At 41.1% G+C, this 27,808-nt stretch overlaps 1 protein-coding gene across 1 annotated transcript in view; it reads left to right on the forward strand.

Annotated features, from left to right (window-relative positions):
* The window catches only part of LOC141259483 (CD109 antigen-like), a 275,952-nt gene that overhangs the window by 12,003 nt on the left and 236,141 nt on the right, over positions 1-27,808 (forward strand). The window contains exons 5-9 of the mRNA XM_073675568.1: positions 129-254; positions 6,934-6,973; positions 7,331-7,418; positions 19,680-19,770; positions 23,154-23,256. Of these exons, the coding sequence (XP_073531669.1) occupies positions 129-254; positions 6,934-6,973; positions 7,331-7,418; positions 19,680-19,770; positions 23,154-23,256 (448 nt within the window). The remainder of the gene's footprint in view (positions 1-128; positions 255-6,933; positions 6,974-7,330; positions 7,419-19,679; positions 19,771-23,153; positions 23,257-27,808) is intronic.

The raw sequence follows: 27,808 nt of genomic DNA on the forward strand, positions 1-27,808 counted from the left end.
AATGTCTAGAAATCTGATTGGCTCCTTCTGCTCTATAACATCCAGCCTGCAGATCAGATACCATTTTCAACTTTAAAGTAAAATCCATAATATATCTCCATACATGTTATGTTTTCCTTTAATTATAGGATTCTTCAGGTAATATTGTCCAGCAGAAACTGAGCATGGAGACAGACCTAGGGGTTGTTTCAACTGGGTTTTCACTCTCTAACAAACCCATGTTTGGTGTTTGGACCATAGAGGCAAATTGTAGTGTAAGTAATTTATCTTACAAAGTGCAATAAATGTTTCCTGAACCCTATGTAATTATGTATATTCTCTTATGTTGGTATTGTTATAAGGGTTGCAGTTTTCCTTTTGTTATTATACTTTAAACTAATGTCAATAGCTCTATATTGTAACATAGTAAAGTAGTAAGGTTAAAAAAATACATTAGTCCATTTAGGATTCTAGGTCAATCTATTTTCCTGCAGTACTGGTCCAAAGAAAGACTAAAAACTCCCCATGAGGCAGAAAAATGTCGGTGAGAAAAAAATGTAGCTGAAACAGGTCGGGTTCCAGCTGTTCCAGAGAACACAGAAGATATTTTTATACCTATTCTGTAATCTGTTTTGACATCTACATAGTGCTCAACATTGAGCGATATGTAGTCAGTAGAAGCAACAGCCATACCAATGCTTCTGCTGGGACCAGGAATCTTAGGATAGGTAAGTGTCTGCCCATAGCACAGCTGCTGAGTCTTTGGCAGCGTGCCCACTATGCGTTTTTCAAGCGCTTTACCTCAGAATTTCCACAGCGAAAACGCTTAAACGCTTGGTAATACGTGCCCCATGGTCCTCAATGATAATCCGCATGTGCTGTGCACATGCTGTGGAAATTTCCGCTGCGGATTATCATTGCGGAAAAATCCGCAGCATGTCCATTCTTTTTGTGGAATCGCGGCGTAATTGCCGCCATTGGCTTGCATTGAATTGCTTAATATCCGCATGACTGCATGTACACATGCGGATATTAAGTGATTCAATGTGCAGATGATACCCGGATCTGGAGAAGAGGAGACTCTCATCCAGACCCGGGTACCATCGTACCTGTTAAAAAAAAGAATTTAAAATAAAAAATATACATTATACTCACCTTCTGATGGCCCGCGGTCTTCTCTCCGGTGCGTCCTGTGGCTCACGATGGTGTAAAAGGACCTTCCATGACGTCATTTAGTCATGTGACAGGTCACGCGCCGCTGACGTCGCCGGTCGTGTGACATGTCACATGACTAAATGACGTCATGGAAGGTTCTTTTACACCACCGCGAGCCGCCCAAAACACCGGACGCACCGGAGAGAAGACCGGGGGCCATCAGAAGACGAGTATAATGTTTTTTTTTTTTTTTTTTTAGCATTTTTATTCTTTTTTTAACTATTAACTTGGTCACACTATATAAATCCATGCCAGTTGCATGGATTTATACAGTGTGACCAAGTTGTCAAGCACTTTTCCAAGTGATGCTAAAATCGCTTGGAAAAAGCGCTTGATAACCCGCATGTGAAAATGCACGCAAAAACGCTTGACAAACACTTCTACCTGGCAGGAAAATCGCATGTAAAATCCGCATGCGTTTTTCCTGCCAGGGAGATGCAGAAAAAATCAGCAGCATTTCTGCATCGTGGGCACTTAGCCTTAGCAGACACAGATCAGCCTGTGCCAGTAACTTTTGTGACTAAAGTGACATTAGTGAGATGTTTATACCATGGACCGCCAAGTTAAGGAAAAGCTGAGCACTGAAAATAAATGCAGTGACCCCCAACGACCTCCAGAAATTTTTCATAACCTTTTCAACATTGAAATTGGAACACCAATGAGTAAAAGTCGTTTAATTAAGGAAATTGGGGACGTAAATTATCAAGATCTGTTACTGTCAGTTCCCATTGCAATTGCTTACAATGACATCCCAAATGTGCTTGATGGGAGTGAAGCCTACCCTACAGGCTATGGTAGCACATTTAGGCCATTTATGCGGTTCATAGTATCACGAGAAACATGCTGTCTGGCATTGTCGTGTTAAAAATGGTTCTCGGGACACTTTGGAGAAATAGACGTACCACTGATTTTAAATGTAACACCAAGCTGTTAGTGTACTTGGAATGAAGACTAGAGGTGTCTGGATACCATACATTATCCCACCCCACACCATAATCCAGGCAATAGGACCAGTGTGATGTTCCTTCATTAAGGCCTCTTCATAATGCTGACCACATGGTCTCCAGACAAATTTCCAGGTATTATTTGAAAGTCAAAATCGGGATTATTGTTGAAGAGGAATGACCTCCATTCCTCCACTCCAGTCTCTGGTCTCCATCTGGAGTCCATGTAGACTACACAATTATCCGGATATATATATACTATATATACTTCTCCCACGCTGCAGGGTCTTGGATGAGTGCACAATTCAGACAAAAAGGTGTGACCATCCTTGTTTTTTGAACTGTCAACCTTTAGAAGTGCACCTCCCCAATACAGCAAGCATGGGCTGGGAGCTGTGTGCTCCTGAAGAGAGAACATTAGGGCAGAGATAGATTGCCGTGTAACTCGTGCGATGATCGCATCGCACTGAACGGACTGCCCGACACCTCTCCTGACCTGAGCATGACAGCATGATGTATTTCTATGCAGCGGTCAAGCTCAGGTCAGGAGGGCAGACAGCCAGTACGAGGTTTACAATGCGATCCTTGCACGAGAAATACGGGAGTCTGTCTCTGCCTTTAGAGCAACCCTTTAAGAATTTTTTTTTCAATCCCCCCCAAAATCAATACTGGAAAGTACCTTATTGTCCTGAAAAGATATTTACAATATTTGGAGGCATCCTAAAATTGTATTGAACCCATTTTCAGCTCTTTATTGCAAACACAGCCTTATTAACCCCTTGGCATCACAGCCAGTTTTGGCCTTTATAACAGACCTTTTTTTTCACTTTTCTATTGTTTCATCCCAGGAGCCACAACTTTTTATTTTTTTCAGCAATGTATTCATATGAGGGTTTTTTTTTTACATCTTGAGTCGTATTTCTAAGTTGCATAATTTTTTATTACATTTAAATTATTAATAAGCTTTTATTAACTCTTTATGGGAATAAATATAAAAAAACAGTTCTGCCACTGTTACTTTGCATTTTAAATTTTATGCTATTATTTTGTACAAGAAATACACAATTGCAAAAAAAAATCTTTTATTTTTGGGTTGCCATATTCTGAAAGCCATAAGTTATACAATTTTCCGTAAGCAGAACAGAATGATGATTTATTTTTTGCATGGCAAAGTGTAATTTTTATTGGTAATAATTTTGTGGTATATGCAACTTTGTGATACCTTCTTATTACACTCTTTCGGAGGCAAAATGCACAAAAGAATACAATTCTGAATGTGTTTTATTTATTTATTTTAAACATAATTCAGTATAATTGTCATAATATCTTTATTCTATGAGTCTGTATGATCAGGCCAATACTTAATTTATATAGGCTTGCTTTTGTTTTGACACTTTTGTGCAAAAAAATTACTTTTCGATTGCCATTTTTTGACACCCATAACTTTTTTGATTTTTTAATAGATGAAAGTTGAATGAAGGTTTTTTTGTTTTTTTTTAAGGAAAAGTTTTAGTTTTTAGTGGAAACTATTTTTTAGGTATATAGGACTTTTTGATTCCTTTTTAAATCATTTTTGGTAGAAGCATGAACAAAAAACGATAAATCTGAAATAGTTTTTTATTAAATTTTTTTATGGAGTTCACCATGCAGTATCATTGACATATTAACTATATTTTGCATCTCGATACGATTACAGTCATAACCTGTTTATATTGTTTTTGTTTTACTACTTTTGCACATGAAAATTACTTTTTTAAGACTTTTTTTTTTTTAACTTTTCTGAATTCAGACCTGTATGAGAGTTTTTTTTTTTTCTGGAACGAGCTGTAGGTTTTATTTATTGGTACCACTTTGGGATACAGAATTTTTTTTTTATTTAATTTTTGTGAGTCAAGGTGAACAGAAACAACCTATTTTGGCAGAATTTTTCATATATTTATTTACGATATTCACATTGTACAATAAATAATACAATGTTTTAATAGTATAGGTCATTATGAATGCTGCAATAAGAAAATACATGTTTTTGCGGGGTTTTTTACACTTAAACCATTTTTTATTATTAAAACTGGGATTTTTTTTATTTATATATTTTTTTTACACTTAAAGGGCTCGCTCACACTTGTGTATAAATAGGACCAGTGAAATCCGATAAAAAATTGGATTGCACTTGGACCAATGTTATTCAATGAGGCACTGCAGATCTGTTATTTTTTTCTCACCTCAGCATGCTACATATGGATACGTAAATCAGATGAGACTCGTCAATGGGTGTGAGAAAAAAAAATAGAAACACAGACCATCTGTATGGTGTCCGATTTTTATGTACACATCTCAAAAGGAACCAAGAAGTTGCATCAGCCAAGCACAGGAAGTTGACAGCCAGAACCCGCCTGGCAACCAAGAACTAAAAAAAAAATCTTATATAAAGATATAGACAGATAGATGATAGAAAGATAATACATATATAATAGATATATAGATATCCTGCAGATATATAATTTCACAGCTCCCCTACATATTCTAAAATTGCACCCTTTAGTCCTTTCATGTGGAGTTTATTCTACAGCTTTTTATGCTTGTTTAACCTAATAAATAAATAAATTAAAAAAACGAAGTGGGGTGCCCCCTGTTTAATGAAACCAGCAAAGGTAAAGCAGACAGCTGGGAGCTGATATTATCAGGCTGGGAAGGTCCACAGTTACTGAGCCCTTCCCAGCCTAAAAATACCAGGCCTTAGCTGCCAGAGAAGTGGAGCATCAAATGAGGTAGTCCTGCGCTACCCACGACGTTCCCCGATTCCGTCGTCCAAAGCCTATGCAGCCTCGTTCAACATTCAACATGGCACCATATGAGTAAAGAACTTTCTGAGGATCTGAAAAAAAAATTTTTGCTCTACATAAAGATAGCCTAGGTTATAAGAAGATTGCCAACACACTGAAACTGAGCTGCAGCACGGAGGCCAAGACCATACAATGGTTTAACAAGACAGGTTCCACTCAGAACTGGCCTCGATATGGTCGACAAAAGAAGTTGAGTGCATGTGCTCAGCATCAATACAGAGATTGTCTTTTCAAAATAGACATATGAGTGCTGCCAGCATTGCTGCAGAGGTTAAAGGGGTGGGAGGTCAGCCTGTCAGTGCTCAGACCATACTCCGCACACTGTATCAAATTGGTCTGCAAGGCTGTCATCCCAGAAGGAAGCCCCCTCTAAAAATGATACACAAGAAAGCCCGAAAACACTTTGCTGAAGACAAGCAGACTAAGGACATGGATTACTGAAATCATGTCTAATGAGACCAAGATGTTGTCAAGCGTGTGTGGCGGCAATCAGGTGAGGAGTACAAAGACAAGTGTGTCTTGCCTACAGTCAAGTATGGTGGTGGGAGTATCATGATTTGGGGCTGCATGAGTGCTGCTAGCTGTGGGGAGCTACCGTTCATTGAGGGAACCAAGAATGCCAACATGTACTGTGACATAATGAAGCAGAGCATGATCCCTTCCCTTCGGAAACTGGGCTATTCCAACATGATAACGACTGCAAACACACCTCCAAAACGACCACTGGCTTGCTAAAGAAACTGAGGGTAAAGGTTCTGGACTGCCCAAGCATGTCTCCAGACCTAAACTCCATTGAGCATTTGTAGGGCATCCTCAAACGGAAGGTGGAGGAGCGCAAGGACTCCAACATCCACCAGCTCTGTGATCATCATGTAGAAGTGGAAGAGGATTCCAGTGGCAACCTGGTAAGCTCTAGTGAACTTCATGCCCAAGAGAGTTGAGGCAATGCTTGAAAATAATGGTGGCCACACAAAATATTGACACTTTGGGCACTATTTAGCGATTTTCAGTTAGGGGTGTACTCACTTTTGTTGCATGTGCTTTAGACATTAATGGCTATGTGTGGCGTTACACTAAGTTTACACTGTTATGCAAGCTGTACACTGACTACTTTACATTGTATCAAAGTGTCATATCTTCAGTGTTGTCCCATAAAAAGATATAGTAAAATATTTACAAAAATGTGAGGTGTACTCACTTTTGTGATATACTGTATATACACTGCACACTTCCACTTATTCTGTCCTGTTGAATGGCCATTATTGATGGGTTTATTATTTTTTATGTCTGCAATCCTACGGGAAAATAAAAATCCTTAAAACCTGTTTAAAGCGGTTACCTGAAGTTTGGAAGTTATCTTTTATCAATGGGATAGGGGATAACTTTCTGATTGCTGATGGTCCGACAGGTGGGACCCCCACTGTTTCCGAGAACCAGGGCTCTGAAGAGAACCCCATGTGAATGGAGCGGTGGTTGATCATGCACACTGCATTAAGATTTACATGATTTTCAAACAACCCCTTTAAGGGAGTGGTAAGGGACATGACCAAGTAAAGCAAAATTTGCTGAACCTTGCATTGTGCCTCAATGGGGGGAGGGTTTTTTAGTATGTGGGCTGTTGGGGTGTGTGTGCCTGGGCTGCTTTTTCATCCCAGTCTGGTCCTGGTGCAGATGTATTCTTGGGATCGTTGGGATACCAGCACTCAGACCTCCGGAAATTAATACGTTTTTCACTATTCTGTTGATGGGAATAGCAAGCAATTTTGGGAAAACACCTTTAATTATTCTTTGGTCATTACTTCATGCCACCTTAAATAACTAACTAGTGCACTCCACAAAATGCTGCTAAATGGTAATTATAAAAAGTAGAATGTATTTTCATAAGTTTTGTATTTTTTATTAAGTCAAAACATTTTTAGCATTTTTTAAAGCTTTTCTGTGTCTTTTTTTAGGGTTCTGTGAGAACTGCACAATTTTCTGTTGATGACTATGGTAGGTGATTACATTATTACTGAATAGATTACGGTTTTAAAAAAGTTTTGTGGGTATCTCTGTAGCTTGTCAGAAAGTGTTCAATATTTGTGTGCACACAGGTTCATTAAGAGTGACCTGTACTGGAAACTTCACATATTCAAACTTTTAGAGAAAGACATTTGGAAATAAAGACTTGTGAAGGATAAGTCATATAAATGAATTAAAAGTACATTTTTAACAGTTTACTTAACTTTCATTAATTTCAGTGAATTGAGGTCAAGCATGAGTCAGACAAAAGTGCTATTATTATGGAGTAAAGACACTTAGTATGTTGACTTTGATCTCTAAATGCTTTTTTTTTTCATAACCTTACAGTTCAACCAACATTTGATGTTACACTGGATACTCCATCTTTCTACATTTCTCAAAACAAACTCAACCTCAGTGGTACAGTAACAGCAAAGTAAGTCATATAGTCAAATAACCTATTTCCATATCTGTCATCATATTTTTTACTCTATGTGAGGTTACGTTCACAGGTAGAGTGCTGTCATTGAAAAAACTGACATCACACTGACAGCACTTGAACCAGTGCTATGTAATAGGGCTGTTGACATGACAGTTTTTTCATAAGGACTGAATGTCCACATGAAAAAAAAATTGCAGCATGCATTAGTGTCTTCTACATTTTGGATGAGACACAACTATTCAAGTCTATAGGTGCACAAGAAAAATCGGATCCCATATGGATTCACCGTATAGCATGGGATTTTTACAGATACTTTGCAATACACTTGACATAGGAAACTGTACGTGGTTTTGTACAATGTATTAATACTGATTTACAAAAGCGGATGCCAAACGGATGACAATACAAATGAAAAATAGTCTGTTTTTTCTAGATAAAAATTGGGCGATTTTGTATATGGTCATTAAAACTTAGCCTAAAAGTCTAGACAGATATGTACAGTAAGGGTACATTCACAAATGTGGCACCAATATTCAAAAGGGGACAAAAACCAAACTTGGAAATTATAGGCCCGCAAGCTTAACCTCTACTGTGGGTAAAATCCTGGAGGGTTTCCTAAGAGATGCTATAATAGAGTATCTGAAGAAGAATAACCTCATGACCCAATATCAACATGGGTTTACGAGGGACCGTTCCTGTCAAACTAATCTGATCAGTTTTTATGAGGAGGCAAGTTCTGGACTGGACCAAGGAAATGCAGTGGATGTTGTGTATATGGACTTTTCAAAAGCTTTTGGTTCCACACAAAAGGTTGATACATAAAATGAGAACAATGGGGATAAGGGAAAATATATGTATGTGGGTTAAGAATTGGCTCAGTGATAGGAAACAAAGGGTGGTTATTAATGGAAAACACTCAGACTGGGTCTCAGTTAACAGTGGGGTACCACAGGGGTCAGTATTGGGCCCCCTTCTTTTTAACATATTTATTAATGACCTTGTAGGGGGCATCCAGAGTAACATTTCAATATTTGCAGATGACACTAAACTCTGCAGGGTAATCAATACAGAGGAGGACAATTTTATATTACAGGAGGATCTATGTAAACTAGAAGCTTGGGCTGATAAATGGCAAATGAGCTTTAATGGGGATAAATGTAAGGTAATACACTTGGGCAGAGGAAATAAAATGTAGAATTATATGCTTAAATTGTAAAACACTGGGCAAAATTATAACTGAAAAACACCTGGGTGTATTGGTGGACGACAAGCTCACGTTTAGTGGCCAGTGTCAGGCAGCTTCTGTAAAGACAAATAAAATAATGGGATGCATTAAAAGAGGCATAGATGCTCATGAAGAGAACATAATTTTACCTCTATACAAGTCACTAGTGTGACCACACTTAGAATGCTGTGTACAGTTCTGGTCTCCGGTGTATAAGAAAGACATAGCTGAACTAGAGTGGGTGCAGAGAAGAGCGACCAAGGTTATTAGAGGACTGGGGGGTCTACAATACCAAGACAGGTTATTACACTTGGGGTTATTTACTGTGGAAAAACGAAGGCTTAGGGGTGATCTTATTACTATGTACAAGTATATGAGGGGACAGTACAAAGACCTGTCTACTGATCTTTTTACGCTGAGGCCATAGACGGGGACAAGGGGCATCTTCTACGTCTGGATGAAAGAAGGTTTAATCATAATCACAGACGCGGATTCTTTACTGTAAGAGCAGTGAGACTATGGAACTCTCTGCCGCATGATGTTGTAATGAGTGATTCACTGTTAAAATTTAAGAAGGGCATGGATGCCTTTCTTGAAAAGTATAATATTACAGGTTATATATACTAGATTCCTTGATAGGGCGTTGATCCAGGGAATTAGTCTGATTGCCGTATGTGGAGTCACAAAGGATTTTTTTCCCCAATGTGGAGCTTATTGTTTACCACATGTTTTTTTTTTTACTTCCTCTGGATCAACATGTCAGGCTATGGGTTGAACTAGATGGACTTAGTCTTCCTTCAACCTTAAAAACTATGTTACTATGTATGTTAGATGACCGTATTTTTGCTACAAGCACTGCTCTTGAGAAACTGACCTCATAAGTACAGCACTCAGACTAATATTATTCAATTGGGCTAAACGTCTGCATGAAAAAAAATCGCAGCTTGCTCTAGTCTCTTCTGTGAACATGCCCTTACTCTGCTCCTATAAAGGAGGGCCTATAGGGTAAAGGGGCAACCCTACTAAGCACAGTTTGTGCCATTCATATTTCCCAGTTGACATTTTGGACGAATATGTAGTGAGCAGAACTGCTTAGCTAGATACCTTATACCCCGAGAGTCGGACTAAGGTTAGTGGAGGCCCCCATTCTACACAGACTATTTGACTTAAAGCAGCCAAACATATAGGTGACATTGAAATAAAGACACAAATATAAAATTGCCTGGACAGGTAAGGTGACTGGTAGAGGCTCTCTCTGCTGTAGTCGAGAACTGATAAAAAGCAGACAAGATAAAATTAAATGTACCTCTTCATATCAGTACCGTGTCTCACCTAATAATTTTGTTTCCAAAATTACACAGTAATTATTTTGATATCAACTGAGGATCCTTGATTTTTTTTTTTTCCCTGTTTCCCTATACTAAAAATTTGAATACCAGGTTATATTAAGCTCATCTTACAACATTTTATTTAAATATGACCTCAGATGTAAGGTATACAATGCATCGAGTTATATGTGAGAACATATCATAGAAATAAAGTGTTGTACATGTTCAAAGAACTATAATTAATGGTAGTTCTGAATAGATGAACTGCGATGTCAACATCCTATACTACAAAGAATTGTGTTATGTTTGTTGTAGAGGTGGAGATCAAAAGAAATATTACATTGTATTAATAACCTTAAAGCAAGTTGATTCATAACTTTGAAAAAACAATCCTAGCATATCAAGTCCTCTCTATCTATCTGTCTATCTATCTATCCTCTAAGGAAAAAGAGGCAACACTCTAATGCCATTCAAGTGAAAAAAATGACTATTTTTATTCACCCATTAGTGTTAAAGAGTAAGCATCATTTTAATTTTGAATTCATAAATCAATAGTACACATGAAAATACGTAACTTTATAGTATATAGTTTATCTTATCAGAGAAATATGCTTCTTTCTCCTCCTGGACTGATCACTTATTTTCCAAATTTTCAGTTCACAGGTAAAATCTGTATTCAGTGAAGACAGTTTGTTACATTTCTCAGATAGGAGATGCAACTGATAGAATTCTATTTGTAGGGAGCGGCTCTGTCCTAGTTCCTCCCTTGTAATCCCCTCTACATAGAATCTCATCAATAGCAACCGCCATCTCATATCACAATAATGTAACAATTTGTGTTCACTGAATACATATTTTACCCGTAAATTGAGAATTTGGAAAATGATTGATCAGTTCAGGAGGAGAAAGAAGCACATTTTTCTAAGATATATTACAAAGTTTCTTATTTTCATGTGTACTATTGATGTATGAGAGAAAAATGAAAATGATTGGTACTCTTTAATTCACAATATTTTTGCTCCAATCACAATACTGAGCCTTCTCCAAACTTGAAAGAAAGGCTTAGCATTGAGTTTGTAGTTGAAAAAAATATAACAAGCCTATATACAGTGGGGAAAAATAATGCTGCGATCTAAATCAATAGCAGCATTTAGCGAGCAGACAGAGGGAGGAAGCCCCCTCTGCTCGTGGATCGGCGTCCTCTGCGACGTCATCGTCGCTATGGTGACCCGATGTCATCAAGATGACACCTGGGTCACCAGAGCTAGCAAACTTGCAAGATCATGTTCAGTGCATGATCTAACAAGTTTATATGTCAGTGCAGTGCTTGCAGTTTGTATAGTATAGGAATGGTTCTGCATTCCTATACTATACAAGTGATCAGCCTGTAAAAAGTGAAAGTCCCATAGTGAGACAAAGTAAAAAAAAAAGTAAGAAAAAGTGAAAAAAAAGTTAAAAAAATTATAAAAATATAAAAAAATAGTAAGAAAAAAATAATACAGAAATAAAAATATATTGTACCCATAAATAAATATTTTTATGAAAAAAAATAAACAAAAAAAGTACACATATTTGGTATTGCTGCATCCAGAACGACCTGTCCTATAAACTGTCCCACTAGTTAACCCCTTTAGTGAACACCGTAAGAGAAAATAAGCTAGGCAAAAAACGATGCTTTATTATCATACCGCTAAACAAAAAGTGGAATAAAACGCAATAAAAAATACACATGTAAATAAAAATGGTCCAACTGAAAATGACATCTTGTCCTACAAAAAACAAGCCAAAAAAAAAGACAGTTCCAACAGCAGAAAAAATAAAAAAATTATAGCTCTCAGAATAAAGATAATTATTTTTTATATAAAACAGTTTTTATTATATAAAAGAACCAAAACATAAAAAAACTATACAAATGTGGTATTGCTGTAATAGTACTGGCGCGAAGAATAAAGCTGCCTTATCAATTTTATCACACACAGAATGACATAAAAAAAATAAATAAATAAATAAAGCAATTCCTGAATTGCTGATTTTTGTTCATTCTGCCTCCCAAATATAGGAATAGAAAGCGATCAAAAAATGTCATGTGCATAAAAATGGCACCAATAAAAACGTCAACTTGTCCTGCAAAAACCAAGCCCTGACATGACTCTTGTCGGCAGAAATATGAAAAAATATAGCTGTCTAAATATGAGGATGCAAAAACTAGTTTTTGCTAAAAAAAGCGTCTTTTAGTGTGTGACAGCAGCCAGACATAAAAACCCGCTATGAATCTGATATCGCTATAATCGCACCGACCCGAAGAATAAAGTCGTCTTATCACTTATACCGTACGAGGAACGGCAGAAAAAATAAATAAAAACAATTTTTTACCTGCTGTTGATTTGTTCATTTTGCCTCCCAAAGATCACAGTAAGGCTTGGCTCACATGTATCCTGCATTCTATGCTGAGCGCTTACACCGGGGTTTACGTCTAAATCTCCGAAATACGTGATTCAGATGGAACCCCCGGCAGAAGATATCCTATAATGAGGCAAATGGAGGCACTGTGGACACCATTTGGCCTGTGATGTGACGGTGTCCGTATTTTTAGGCGAGCATAAAAGTGCCGTCGGACACAGTTTTGTGCACTTCTGAAAAAAAAGGACACCGCAGAGCAGAGGCCAGTCAGTGTCCAGAGTAACTTTGCTGCCTCATTATAGTGAATGAATCCCTCTGGGGTTTCATCTGAATCACATCACTTGGAGATTTAGATGGAAACCATCAGGGGCTCTTCAAATGTGACATGGCATCTGCTAATTATTCCATCAAATTTTACATTCAAAAAGTCAAATGGCGCTCCTTCCTGAGCCCTGCCGTGCGCCACAACAGAAGTTTCCCCCACATATGGGGTATCAGCGTACTCAGGAGAAATTGAACCATACAATTTGTTGTGCAATTTCTCCTGTTACCCTTGGTAAATTGCAAAATTTGGGGCTAAAAAACATTTTTTGGGAAAAATTTGATTTTTTTTATTTTCACGGCTCAACATTATGAACTTCTGTGAAGCACCTGAGGGTTCAAGGTTCTTACCACACATCTAGATAAGTTCCCTGAGGGGTCTAGTTTCCAGAATGGTGTCACTTGTGGGAGGTTTCCACTGTTTAGGCACATCAGGAGTAGAGATGAGCGGTGTTCGACTAGAACTGTTCGCCAATCTCAAATTCGAGCTGTTTTGGGCGGTGTTCGAGTTGTTCGACGAACCCGAACGATTTGCAAAAAATTCGGCTGTTCGAGGTTATGTTCGATAACTGTTCGTGCACCAAAAGCGTGTCCTGCATGTCTGGCGCTATTTAGAGCACCAATCATGCAGGGATTGTCTGCCACTCACTGTAATGCCACAGCCATGGTGGTTGTGGCATTACAGTGATTGCCCAAATCGATGGGAACAGTGCCAACAGTGAAACATGAAAAGCCGGCAATTCAGCAGCGGCATACACCGGTACCCGACAATTTAGAACCGAAAGAATAGAGCTTCACACATAGATTAGATAGAAACATGTCAGCCACATATATATGAAGTACAGTGACAGTGTTGCTTACTGTACTTGTCATTTAGTGTAAAGGATTTATTAAAAAAAATAATAGTGTTTTCATGCACTGTCTCTTTAAAAAAGCCGGCCGGCAATTCAGCATCTGTACCCGACAATTTTAGAATAGATTAGATAGATAGAAACATGTCAGTCACATATATAAGAAGTACAGTGATAGTGTTGATTACTGTACTTGTCATTTAGTGTTAAAATAAAGGATTTATTTTAAAAAAAATTGGCGTGGGGTTCCCCGTAATTTTAGGCTCTAGCGGAGGTTAAGCAGACGGCTGGGGCAGATGTTTGAAGCCTGGGAAGGGGGTAATACCCACGGAGCTTCCCAGGCTACTAATATCAGCCCCCAGCGGAATACCTAGCCTTTACTAGCTATTAAAATGGGGGACCCCCCCAAAAAAAATGACGTGGGGTCCCCCCTATTTTAATAGCTAGCAAAGGCTAGGCAGACAGCTGGGGGCTGATATTAATAGCCCAGGAAGGGTACCATGAATATTGGCCCCCTCCCAGGCTAGAAACACCAGCCGTCAGCCGCCCCAGAAATGGCGCATCCTTAGGATGCGCCAATTCTGGCACTTAGCCTCGCTCTTCCACGCTGCCCTGGTGCGGTGGCAGGGGGTAATAGGGCTGGGGTTGATGTCAGCTTATAATGCCAGCTGACATCAAGCCCAGGTTAGTAATGGAGAGGCGTCTATAAGACACCCCCATTACTAACCCCATAGTCAAAGTTAAAAGAAAACACAAACACCCAGAATAAAGTCCTTTAATTGAAATAAAGACACAATCCTTTATTGTTCTAAATTAAACCATACTTACCACCACGCCCATTCCAGCTGAAGCCAACGATCTCCTGCAATAAAAGTAAAATAATAAAGCAACCTCATCCTTACCTTTCCATGGTTCCCAGGACAGCTTCAGCTCTGCTACATCGAGATGACAGGCTGGACCGCAGCAGAACGCTGCCATCCAGCCTGTCATCCCGTGGACACTGAGAAGCGCAGGCATGCTTGCGCTCCTCAGTGTCTCGCTGTGACGGCATCCAGATGAGCCGACAATGAACTCGGCTCACCTCATGCACGTCACTTACAGCGTGGGAGAATTCTCCTGCACTCAGCGCTTCAGCGTGAGAATTTTCCCACGCTGTCAGTGATGTGCATGAGGTGAGCCGAGTTCATTGGACATGAATGAGCTCACCTCATGCACGTCACTGACAGCGTGGGAAAATTCTCACGCTGAAGCGCTGAGTGCAGGAGAATTCTCCCACGCTGTCAGTGACGTGCATGAGGTGAGCTGAGTTCATTGGACATGAACTCGGCTCATCTTTATGCCGTCACAGAGAGACGCTGAGGAGCGCAAGCATGCCTGCGCTTCTCAGTGTCTGCGGGATGACAGGCTGGATGGCAGCGTTCTGCTGCGGTCCAGCCTGTCATCTCGATGTAGTAGAGCTGGAGCCATCGTGGGAACCATGGAAAGGTAAGGATGAGGTTGCTTTATTATTTTTCTTTTATTGCAGGAGATCGTTGGCTTCAGCTGGAATGGGCGTGATGGTAAGTATAGTTTAATTTAGAACAATAAAGAATTGTGTGTTTATTTCAATTAAAGGACTTTATTCTGGGTGTTTTTTTTTTTAACTTTGACTATGGGGTTAGTAATGGGGGTGTCTTATAGACGCCTCTCCATTACTAACCTGGGCTTGATGTCAGCTGGCATTATAAGCTGACATCAACCCCAGCCCTATTACCCCCTGCCACCGCACCAGGGCAGCGTGGAAGAGCGAGGCTAAGTGCCAGAATTGGCGCATCCTAAGGATGCGCCATTTCTGGGGCGGCTGACGGCTGGTGTTTCTAGCCTGGGAGGGGGCCAATATTCATGGTACCCTTCCTGGGCTATTAATATCAGCCCCCAGCTGTCTGCCTAGCCTTTGCTAGCTATTAAAATAGGGGGGACCCCACGTCATTTTTTTTGGGGGGTCCCCCATTTTAATAGCTAGTAAAGGCTAGGTATTCAGCTGGGGGCTGATATTAGTAGCCTGGGAAGCTCCGTGGGTATTACCCCCTTCCCAGGCTTCAAACATCTGCCCCAGCCGTCTGCTTAACCTCCGCTAGAGCCTAAAATTAGGGGGAACCCCACGCCAATTTTTTTTTAAATAAATCCTTTATTTTAACACTAAATGACAAGTACAGTAATCAACACTGTCACTGTAGTTCATTTATATGTGACTGACATGTTTCTATCTATCTAATCTATGTGTGATGCTCTATCTTTCTGTTCTAAATTGTCGGGTACAGATGCTGAATTGCCGGCCGGCTTTTTTAAAGAGACGGTGCATGAAAACACTATTATTTTTTTAAATAAATACTTTACACTAAATGACAAGTACAGTAACCAACACTGTCACTGTACTTATTATATATGTGATTGGCATGTTTATATCTATCTATGTGTGATGCTCTATTCTTTCTGTTATAAATTGTCGGGTACCGCTGCTGAATTGCCGGCCGGCTTTTTTAAAGAGATGGTGCATGAAAACACTATTATTTTTTTAAATAAATCCTTTACACTAAATGACAAGTACAGTAAGCAACACTGTCACTGTACTTCATATATATGTGACTGACATGTTTCTATCTATCTAATCTATGTGTGATGCTCTATTCCTTCTTGTCTAAATTGTCGGGTACCGGTGTATGCCGCTGCTGAATTGCCGGCCGGCTTTTTTTAAAGAGAGCGTCTTCTGAGCAGTTTGTCAGCTTTTGGACACCTTTGAAGGTGTTTTCTATGTGTTTCTATGTGTTTTTGTTTGCCTGCCATTGGTTTTAACGGTGTTCGACTGTGTTCTAAGGTGTTCGACGAACAGTTCGACGAACAGTTCCTCGAACATCCCGGTGTTCGACGAACCGAACCGAACCCGAACACTATGGGGGTGGCTCAACACTAATCAGGAGCTCTTCAGACGCGACTTGGCATCTGCAAATTATTTCAGCAAATTTAACATTCAAAAAGTTAAATGGCGCTCCTTTGCTTCCAAGCCCTTCCGTGTGCCCAGTGGTTTACCCCCACATATGGGGTATCGACATGCTTAGGAGAAATTAAACAACAAATTTTGGGGTCTATTTTCTCCTGTTACCCTTGTGAAAATTGAAAAAATTTAGGTCTAAAATATGTTTTTTGTGAAAAAAAAATTTTTTTTTTTCCTTCCACATTCTATTAATTCCTGTGAAGTATGCATCTAAAAGGTTAATAAACTTTGTGAATGTAGTTTTCAGCACCTTGAGGGGTGCAGTTTTTCAGAATGGTGTCACTTGGAAATGTTATTTATTAACTATTTTATGTGACATAACTCTCTGATTTAAGGACATAAAAATTAAGTTTGAAAATTGTTTGCCAAATTTCCTTTTTATTCACAAGCAAACACAAATCATATTGAAGAAATGTTACCACTATCATGAAGTACAATATGTCATGAAAAAATCTCAGAATCAGTGGGATCTATTGAAGCATTATTACCTCAAAGTGACACTGGTCAGAATTGTACAATTTGGCCTGGTCATGAAGGTGAAAACAGACTTGGGGGGGGTGAAAGGGATAAAGACGCCCCTCAATCAAAGTTTTTATCCTCTTAATATATTACAATCATCATATTATACAGCACTGTGTATTTTCAATTGCTCATTTTGCCTTTCTACCCAGCTAATTATTCTCTTTTCTGTGCTCTATGTAGAAACAGAAGTCTATTTTCCCTGCATAAATCATTCCCCTCTCCAACACCTGTCCCAGCTGCTCCCTCCTCACCCTGCTAGGGACTTTTGCAGTGACTCATGAGTCATGCAGGAAATATTGGCCTCCTGTTTGCACGTCGAGCTTAGAAGGATTCAGCTACTCAGTTTTCAATCACATGACGTCATAGACCTAATGGAAAAGAGAAAAATTAACTGGGTAGAAAGGTAAAATGAGCAATTGTAAGTACACAGTGCTATATAATATGATGATTGCAATATATTAAGAGGATAGTGTAACATCCCTGGCGGCGTGCTTGCATGGCTTACCACCTCCCACCATGCAAGACTGCAATCTTACCTATCAGGCCAGGCTCCACACTTTGCTCCAGTACCTGCTTTTTGTATGTCTCTTGTCTGCTGGCTTAGGGCAGCGCTGTTACTTTCTGATACTTAAAGCTACAGTGTGCGCAGTCCTAATGCGCCCCCAGCCTATTGCTGTGAGTCACTGGATACTTAAACCCCCTCCACCCAGTAGGAGGTGCCTTAGCAACGCTTTCATTCAGTGTGTTCTGTGCAACTGAGTTGCCAGGTCCTGTCCTGTATCTTGTCTGTACCGCCACCCTGGGGGCAGTATACCCAGGCCTGTTGCCTGTATCTGTGACTTCTAGTCTGTTTCCGCTACCCTGGGGGCTGAGTTCCCAGGCTCGTTCCTGTATCTTGTTCCTGGTTCAGTTCCTGTCTGAACAGTGTCCTGGCCCTTTACCTGTTTGTCTCTATGTCCGAACCTTCCCTTTTCCTGCAGTGTCTGAACCTGCACCTAACTACAACTCGTTGTCTCTGTACTTCTGTTTGTGAGTTTTTTGTCCACTCGCTACTTCATTGTAAGTACCTTATTATCTGGTTCTGCTTGTCCCATTTCCCTGCCTCCGTATCTACCTCCTGTGTTCTAACTATCTTCCTGTATTTTCCAGTCTGTTCCATGTGAACAGAGCCCTGTCCTGTCTGCCTGCACCTTCTGCTCTGTTCTGTTTTGCTTGTTCACCGCATCTGCGGGTTTTGTTCTGCTCTGCTCTGCTTGTTCATCGCACCTGTGGTTCCGCTCTGCTCTGCTTGTTCACCGCACCTGCAGTTCCGCTCTGCTCTGCTTGTTCACTGCACCTGCAGTTCCGCTCTGCTCTGCTTGTTCACCGCACCTCCGGTTTTGCTCTGCTCTGCTAGTTCACCGCACCTGCGGTTTTGCTCCTCTCTGCTTGTTCACCGCACCTGTGGTTTTGCTCCACGCTGCTTGTTCACCACACCTGCGGTTCCGCTCTGCTCTGCTTGTTCACCACACCTGCGGTTCCGCTCTGCTCTGCTTGTTCACCGCACCTGCGGTTTCGCTCTGCTCTGCTTGTTCACCGCACCTGCGGTTCCGCTCTGCTCTGCTAGTTCACCGCACCTGCAGTTTCACTCTGCCCTGCTTGTTCACCGCACCGGCGGTTTCGCTCTGCTTGTTCACTGCACCAGCGGTTTCATTCTGCCCTGCTTGTTCACCGCATCTGCGGTTTCGCTCTGCTCTGCTGTCCACTGCACCTGCGACTCCATTCCTGTGTCCCAGTCTGTACTGGTCCCTATCCTGCCTGCATTCCTACCTGCCAGTACCCGCCTGTCTGCATGCCAGCCGTGCCTGCCAGTGCCCACCTGTCTGCATGCCTGCCAGTGCCCACCTGTCTGCATACCAGCCGTGCCTGCCAATACCCACCTGTCTTCATACCAGCCGTGCCTGCCAGTACCCACCTGTCTGTATGCCAGCCTAACCTGCCTGTTCCTGCATTCCCCGGTGTGGGTCAACAGCTGTGACCGGGGTCTGACCTGGAGTAGCACCTGGTCCCTCTGCTCGGTTCCTCCCTGGTTCACGGAGTCGACTGAGCCGCCGTGTGACCTTGGTCGGACCGAGTTGATACTTAGTTACGCCCCTCCAGGGACTCCTCGGTTCATGGTCCAGTGGGATCACTAACCACGCTCACGCCAGTTAGTCCGGGCTTGAGCGTAACAGATAGAAATTCTGATGGGAGTGCTTCTTTAACTTGGAGGCCTGAAACCTTTCTAATGGGGGATATTTTTGTCTTTAACTATTGCTCCATCCTGATCATTCCTCACTGGTGTCATTTTTTCATCTGAAATTCTCCCAATGTGCTTACAGAGTTTATGCCTGTTGTATTTTGATCTCTTCAGACAAAAATATAGTTGTAATATATAGTCCACTGAATGTCGCCATATGTATGCCACCTAACAGTGTAGTACAGCTCTACACAACGTCCCTGGTCCTCTGTAAACTAGCACATGAGGCTTTATTATTTAAAATCTTTGTAATAGTATCATTCATGCTTTGAATACATCTTCTCTATTCTCTATCCTAGATACTTTTATGGCAAACCTTTAAAAGGAAATGTGACCGTGACAGTGAAGAATATGTATTATTCAGAACCTGAAATTAACAAAACTTACCAGGTAGGTGCTACTGTCATCAGATTGTTTAGAATTACTGATAGCCATAAAAAATATAAAGCTATTGATTGAACAATTAGGGAAACCTCCTATATGTTCAGGCTTGCTACTTTAAAGATGAAGACAACTGTAACTCTAGTGCTGCCTATTGGTGGTAGCAACCCTAAAAGTCAATATCAACCTGTTAAATGCCCTTGCCACATGAGTTAAATCACATGACTAAATCATATAGTAAGACTCTTTAAGGATGAAGTCAGATGGCTGTATAACATGAATAACGATCGCATCGCAATACTCGGACAGGGTGTCGGCTCTTTTGACCCGAGCGTGACAGCTGCATAGAAACACATACTGTCATGCTCCAATCAGGAAAGTCAACTGCCAGTCCGAGTGTTGTGATGTGATAGTCGTCCATGTTATACGGCCGTTTGACTGTGCACTGAGTGGTTGATATTGAATTGTAGGATTACTACCCCCAATAGGTGGAGCTAGAGTTCTAGTCCTTTCCTTCTCTAAATGTATTGAATGGCTTATAACTCTTCCTACATCAACCTGGTGCTCTTCCCAAGGACAAACATTATCCCATAGGCCCTTAATTAAACAGCCATTTATATGCATTAGGCCATGTGTGGTATGCAATGGTGAACTATATGGTACTACCTTGTAAAACGATTGTTTCTTATACTGAGTTTTTATGAACATACACATTTAGGCCATAATTCATCATTTGCAATTCTTTTTAAGTCATTTTCCTTTTTTGTCTTGTGATATTAGCTTCCAGTTTTGGCACCAAATTCATTAAAATGAATTGTGATTTATTAATTTGGCACAAAGTCAAAGATGAGCCTTCTTGTCTTGAACAGGTTTTGTGACTTTTGGTGCCAATTCGCAAAAATTTAGCCAAAAAAATGGCATAAAAAATACACCAGGAAAAGGACTGGAGTGAAAAAGTGCCAAATTTAGTGTCTTTTTAAAAAGTCACAAAAACAAGTGCAATTGCTAGACTTCGCCTACAAAGCGAAAATGAGAAAAAACAAAAAACAAAAAAAACAGATGAGCACAAAAGAAATAGACTTCAAAAATTGCACAAATAAAATAATGAATTGGGTGCAAACAAAAAAGAGACAACTAAACAAAACTAGACAAAAAAACAGGCGCAAAGGCAATGATGAATTGGGGCCTTTGATTTAATCTAGACCAACGTGTGATTCAATTCATTCCTCATTTTAAAAACAAAAATATCTGTGCATAAAGTTGTAGATAGAGCTAAAGTAGAGACAAGAGTAGGAGATTGATATTAGTATTGAGAGATGGACTAAGGGTAATAATAAATATAGTGCAAAACTCAGCCAAAAATGTAGCAAGATCAGGGGTATGTGCCCCCCCCCCACGCAATGTCAGGAGACTACAGTCATGGCCAAAAGTATTGAGAATGAGACAAATAGTAATTTTTCCAAAGTTTACTGCTTCATTTTTTGTAATGGCAATTTGCATATACTCCTGAATGTCAAAGAGTGATCAGCTTAACAGCAATTACTGTACTTGCAAAGTCAATATTTGCCCAGAAAATAAACTTTAACCCCCAAAACACATTTCAACATCATTGCAGTCCTGCCTTAAAAGGAGCAGCTAACATCGTTTTAGTGATTGACCCATTAACACAGGTGTGGGTGTTGATGAGGACAGGGCTGGCGATCAATCAGTCATGATTAAGTAAGAATGACATCACTGGACACTTTAAAAGGAGGCTGGTTCTTGGTATCATTGTTTCTCTTCAGTTAACCATGGTTATCTCTAAAGAAGCACGTGCAGCCATCATTGCACTGCACAAAAATGGCCTAACAGGGAAGAGTATCGCAGCTACAAAGATTGCACCTCAGTCAACAATCTATTGCATCATCAAGAACTTCAAGGAGAGAGCTTCCATTGTTGTCAAAAAGGCTCCAGGGCGCCCAAGAAAGACCAGCAAGCACCAGGACCGTATCTTAAAACTGTTTCAGCTGCGGGATCGGACTACCAGCAGTGCCGAGCTTGCTCAGGAATGGCAGCAGGCTGGTGTGAGTGCTTCTGCACGCACTGTGAGGCGGAGACTCTTTGAGCAAGGGCTGGTTTCAAGGAGGGCAGCAAAGAAGCCACTTCTCTCCAGAAAAAACATCAAGGACCGACTGATATTCTGCAAAAGCTACAAGGGAGTGGACTGCTGAGGACTGGGGCAAAGTCATTTTCTCTGACGAATCCCCTTTTCGATTGTTTGGGACATCTGGAAAACAGCTTATTCGGAGAAGAAGAGGTGAGCGCTACCACCAGTCTTGTCTCATGCCAACTGTAAAGCATCCTGAAACCATTCATGTGTGGGGTTGCTTCTCAGCCAAGGGAATCGGCTCACTCACAGTCTTGCCTAAAAACACAGCCATGAATAAAGAATGGTACCAGAATGTCCTCCAAGAGCAACTTCTCCCAACCATCCAAGAGCAGTTTGGTGCCCAACAATGCCTTTTCCAGCATGATGGAGCGCCTTGCCATAAAGCAAAGGTGATAACTAAATGGCTCATGGAACAAAACATAGAGATTTTGGGTCCATGGCCTGGAAACTCCCCAGATCTTAATCCCATTGAGAACTTGTGGTCAATCATCAAGAGACGGGTGGACAAACAAAAACCAACAAATTCTGGCAAAATGCAAGCATTGATTATGCAAGAATGGACTGCTATCAGTCAGGATTTGGTCCAAAAATTGATTGAGAGCATGCCAGGGAGAATTACAGAGGTCTTGAAGAAGAAGGGGCAACACTGCAAATATTGACTTGCTGCATTAACTCATTCTAACTGTCAATATAACCTATTGGTACTCATAATATGATTGCAATTATATTTCTGTATGTGATATAAACATCAGACAAACACTAATAAAAACCAGAGGCCAGCAGATCATGTGAAAATATAATTTTGGTGTCATTCTCAAAACTTTTGGCCATGACTGTAGAATCATCCAGTATGTCCAATTTCAATTGACTATGCTCTGCCAAATCACGTGTGTGTTTATGATGGAGTTTGAAAAATATCCTGTAGCTTACAGTTATTACGTCACTTTTAACCACCTTTATGTGGCAACTGAAGCAACTTATAAGTAACATATAATTCATTGGGGGCTCCATTTATTTTAATTTTTAAGGCCCGATTCATCAAGATTGGAGTTTGCCACACCAGTCTTGATGAGGGGTGTGCTGGATGGAGAGTCTGATGAGTGGCGTGTGTCTCCATGCATTATGCCAGATATCTCACTCCAGTCAGTGACTGGAATGAGATCTCTGGCATACAGAACGTCACAACTCTTTATGAGCAGTCTAGTTATTACAAATATTAATGGGTTGTTTTCTTATTTCTCAGCTCTCAGACTCCACAAACTTCAGTTTCACACATCAAGAAATACAAGATTTAGTGTCATGGGGATCTTTAATTATAACAGCCTCAGTAGCTGACGAATTCACAGGTAAATATCTTTTGCTCACTTCTTTATAAAAAATAGACTGGAATTTAATTTAGTAGCAATTTATTCTCATTTATTGGTTATTAGCAATTGCCACGGGTAATGGTTTAACCCCTTAGTGGCATGCACAGTGTATGGTGAGCCATGGGGGAAGTACCAGATGTTGCAAAGGGGCCAGCTGGAACATGTAGTTCCACTGGCAGCAGATGGTAAAGTCACAGTATCTGAAAGGGAACCTGTCAGCAGGGTTTTGCTAAGTAAACTACAGGCATTGTCATGTTGGGGTTTGTGCACTGATTAATATGATACCTGAGGTGAAGAAATCCATATTGTGGTTCTTGTGTAATCAGTGTTTGCAGTTTTGAGTTAATGATATGCCCGTGCTTCGGGGCGAGATGGTAGGCAGGGTTTTTCCTTGGTGCTCTAGGCCAGATCAGCAAGATAAGACCTGCCTACAGGCCCGCCCCGAAGCACAAGTATGTTCCTCATCATAGAGACAGCCAGCCAGAGAGAGAGACACAGATAGCCAGAGAGAGAGACAGACAGCCAGTGACAGCCTGAGAGAGACAGCCAGCCAGTGACAGCCAGAGAGAGCCAGCAAGACATTGAGAGAGACAGCCAGCCAGAGAGGGAGAGAGACAGCCAGCCAGAGAGGGAGAGAGACAGCCAGCCAGAGAGGGAGACAGAGAGCCAGCCAGAGAGAGACAGCCAGCCACAGAGAGACAGCCAGCCAGAGAGAGACAGTCAGCCAGAGAGACCCAGTCAGAAAGAGACAGCCAGCCAGAGACTGTTACATAGTTACATAGTTACATAGTTTATAAGGCCGAAAAAAGACAAGCGTCCATCCAGTTCAGCCTATTTCTTGTGCACTGCGGCTATTCCGCAGCGTTGATCCAGGGGAAGTAAAAAAAAAACATGCGGTATAGGCCAATTTACATCATTGAGGAAAAATTCACTTCCCGACACCAATCTGGCAGTCAGATTAAATCCCTGGATTAATTAACTATCACTAAGCATAAGATGTAATTTTATTGTTCTCAAGAAAGGCGTCCAGGCCTCTCTTGAACTCATTAAGTGAGTTGGACATCACCACCTCCTCTCCCAGAGAGTTCCAGAGTCTCACGGCTCTGACCGTAAAGAATCCCCTTCTATGCTGGTGCAGGAACCTCCTTTCCTCCAGACGCATAGTGTGCCCCCTCGTCTTTGTCACCATCCTTGGTATAAACAGGTCATGGGAGAGATCTCTATACTGCCCCCTGATGTATTTATACATGTTTATGAGGTCTCCCCTAAGCCTTCTCTTTTCCAACGTAAATAGGCCTAATTTTGACAACCTCTCTGGGTATTCTAGTCCCTCCATTCCCTTTATTACCTTAGTCGCCCTCCTTTGTACCCTCTCTAGCTCCAATATGTCTTTCCTGAGCACCGAAGCCCAGAACTGTGCACAATATTCTAAGTGCGGCCTTACCAGCGCTTTATACAGAGGAAGAACAATGTTCTCATCATATGCCCCTATTCCTCTTCTGATGCATGCCATGACTCTATTTGCCTTCGCAGCTGCTGCCTGACACTGGGCACTCCAATTTAATTTGCTATTAACCAAGACGCCCAGGTCCTTCTCCATGTCAGATTTCCCCAACGGTTTCCCATTTAATATGTATGGGTGACTGCTGTTTTTCTTTCCCATGTGCATGACCTTACATTTATCGGCATTGAACCCCATTTGCCATTTTTTGGCCCAACTCCCCAATTTATCTAAATCCTCCTGCAGCTGTGCCCTATCCTCATCTGTATTAACTACTTTACAAAGTTTAGTATCATCTGCAAATATTGCTATTTTACTATGCAACCCTTCCACTAGATCATTAATAAATATATTAAATAATATAGGGCCCAAGACAGACCCTTGAGGCACCCCGCTAGTAACCCTTACACCCCCTGAGCTTACTCCATTGATAACCACCCTCTGCTTTCTATCACTCAGTCAGCTATTTACCCACTTGCACACATTATCCCCCAGGCCAAGCATTCTCATTTTATATACCAACCTTTTGTGTGGCATGGTATCAAACGCTTTGGAGAAGTCAAGGTATACAACATCCACTGACTCTCCCCAGTCCAGCTGTGAGCTTACCTCCTCGTAGAAGGCGATCAGGTTTGTTTGGCAGGAGCGATCTCTCATGAATCCTTGTTGATATGGAGTTAGACAGTTATTATTATTAAGATATTCTACAATAGCATCTCTAAGAAATCCTTCAAACAATTTACCAACAACAGACGTTAAGCTGACTGGTCTATAGTTCCCAGGGTCACTTTTAGACCCCTTTTTGAATATTGGTACCACATTTGCTTGGCGCCAGTCTAGTGGGACAGTCCCTGTCCATAAAGAGTGCTTGAATATAAGATACAGCAGTCTGTCTATCACATTACTTAATTCTTTTAGTACCCGGGGGTGTATGCCATCTGGGCCTGGTGACTTGTCTATTTTGATATTATTTAGGCGTTTCTGAACTTCCTCCTGGGTTAGGTGGGTGATATTTAGCGGAGGGTTTACTTTATCACTCTGCATTTCCTCCGATAAATTGTTTTCTTTTGTGAAAACAGTGGAGAAGAAGCTATTGAGTAGGTTTGCTTTACCCTCATCGCCCTCTATGATTTTACCCAGGTTATTTTTCAATGGGCCAACTCCATCAGTTTTAATCCTTTTACTGTTTATATAGTTAAAGAACAGTTTGGGATTCGTTTTACTTTCCTTGGCAATTAGTCTCTCTGTCTCCTCTTTTGCTATTCTTATTTGTTTCTTACAGATTTTGTTTTTTTCCCTATAAGATATTAGCGCTTCCTCGCTGCCTTCTTGTTTAAGTTTACCGAAAGCCCTTTATTTGTTTTTCATTGCCCTCTAGACTTCCTTATTTAGCCACATTGGCTTCCTCCTATTCCTAGCCCTTTTATTCCCATAAGGTATGTACCTTCTACAGTGACTATGTAGGACTGTTTTGAAAATTTCCCATTTTCTATCCGTGCTCCTATTACTAAAGATACTATCCCAGTCTATAAGGTGAAGGGCATCTCTTAGCTGATCAAACTTTGCCCTCCTGAAGTTCAGTGTTTTTGTGACTCCCTTGCTGGGCACCCTACTGAAGCACATGTGGAATTGTATAATGTTGTGGTCACTATTTCCCAGGTGCCCCCCGACCTGCACCTCAGTTATTCTGTCTGGCCTGTTAGTTAATATTAAGTCTAAAAGGGCCGTCCCTCTAGTTGGTTCCTGCACAAGTTGTGACAAATAATTGTCTTTGATAATTGACAGAAACCTGTTTCCTTTCTGAGCTCTACAGCTTTCGGTTTCCCAGTCTATATCGGGGTAGTTGAAGTCCCCCATAATAATCACCTCGTTATTTTTTGCTACTTTGTCTATTTGTCTCATTAATAGACTTTCCGTGGCTTCTGCTATATTTGGCTGTTTAGAACAGACTCCTATGATAATTTTATTATTGTTTTTTGCCCCATGTATCTCCACCCATAAGGACTCGACCTCCTCATTTCCCTCCCATACATCCTCCCGTATTGTAGGCTTTAGACACGTCTTTACATATAGACAGACTCCACCCCCTTTCCGATTTCTTCGATCCCTTCTAAACAGACTGTAACCCTGTAAGTTAACTGCCCAGTCATAGCTTTCATCTAACCATGTCTCGGTTATTCCCACTATGTCATAGTTACCTGTAGATATTTCTGCTTCCAGTTCATCCATCTTGTTTGTCAGGCTCCTGGCATTTGCTAGCACGCAGTTTACACAATTTTGTTTTGTTTCAATCTTCTCCCTGTGGATTGTATTAGAAATTTTCTTACCTCCCTTCCAAGTATCTTGTCTTGGACCTTCTTTGTCGCACTTCATATCTTTCATTAGTATGTTCTCTGGTTTCATGTTCGTGTCCGGCGTTTTTCTTCCCATCCCATTCCCAAGCCAGAGAGAGAGAGACAGCCAGCCAGAGAAAGTCAGCTCTTTAAATCAGTGCAGCAGCCCCAACATGATAATACCTGAAGTTTATTTCACAAAATCGTGCTGACAGGTTTCCTTTAATGACTGTTAATGTAAAAGAATGGATTGTATGTGGATGACAAGTGAGAAAAAAACATTTTTGGGATGAAAATTGGACCAATTTTTTATCCTGCCGTGTGACCCTAGCCTTATAAGCACAATGGATGTAGTTCCAAGGGTCATTGAAGTGCCTTCAAATTTTTGGCAGCCCTTGCATTCACTGCATAGGCCAATGACGCGCCCCTGGGCCTTCTGTGTCGTGCGGCATCGCGTGCACGGGGGCTTACCCGGAGCCGGATCAGATGGGGGTAGTAGTCTCGTGGCGGTGACCCGGTCCGTGCCCAGGGAGTCAAACTAAGTGGCGAGTCTATTAGCAGTAGATGTTGGATGACTACGCCACCCGTTGAATGCAGCTTTGGAGCTGCCGCTGCAGGGCAGACCGCTGAGGCCGGTGGAAGGATGGTGCAGCGGGGATGGTATAACCCCCAACGGGAGGGGTATGGCCTCAGGGCA

This window comes from Phyllobates terribilis, unplaced genomic scaffold (genome assembly GCF_046119375.1).
Source record: "Phyllobates terribilis strain yellow unplaced genomic scaffold, ASM4611937v1 Scaffold_3__8_contigs__length_932513732, whole genome shotgun sequence".
NCBI lineage: Eukaryota > Metazoa > Chordata > Amphibia > Anura > Dendrobatidae > Phyllobates > Phyllobates terribilis.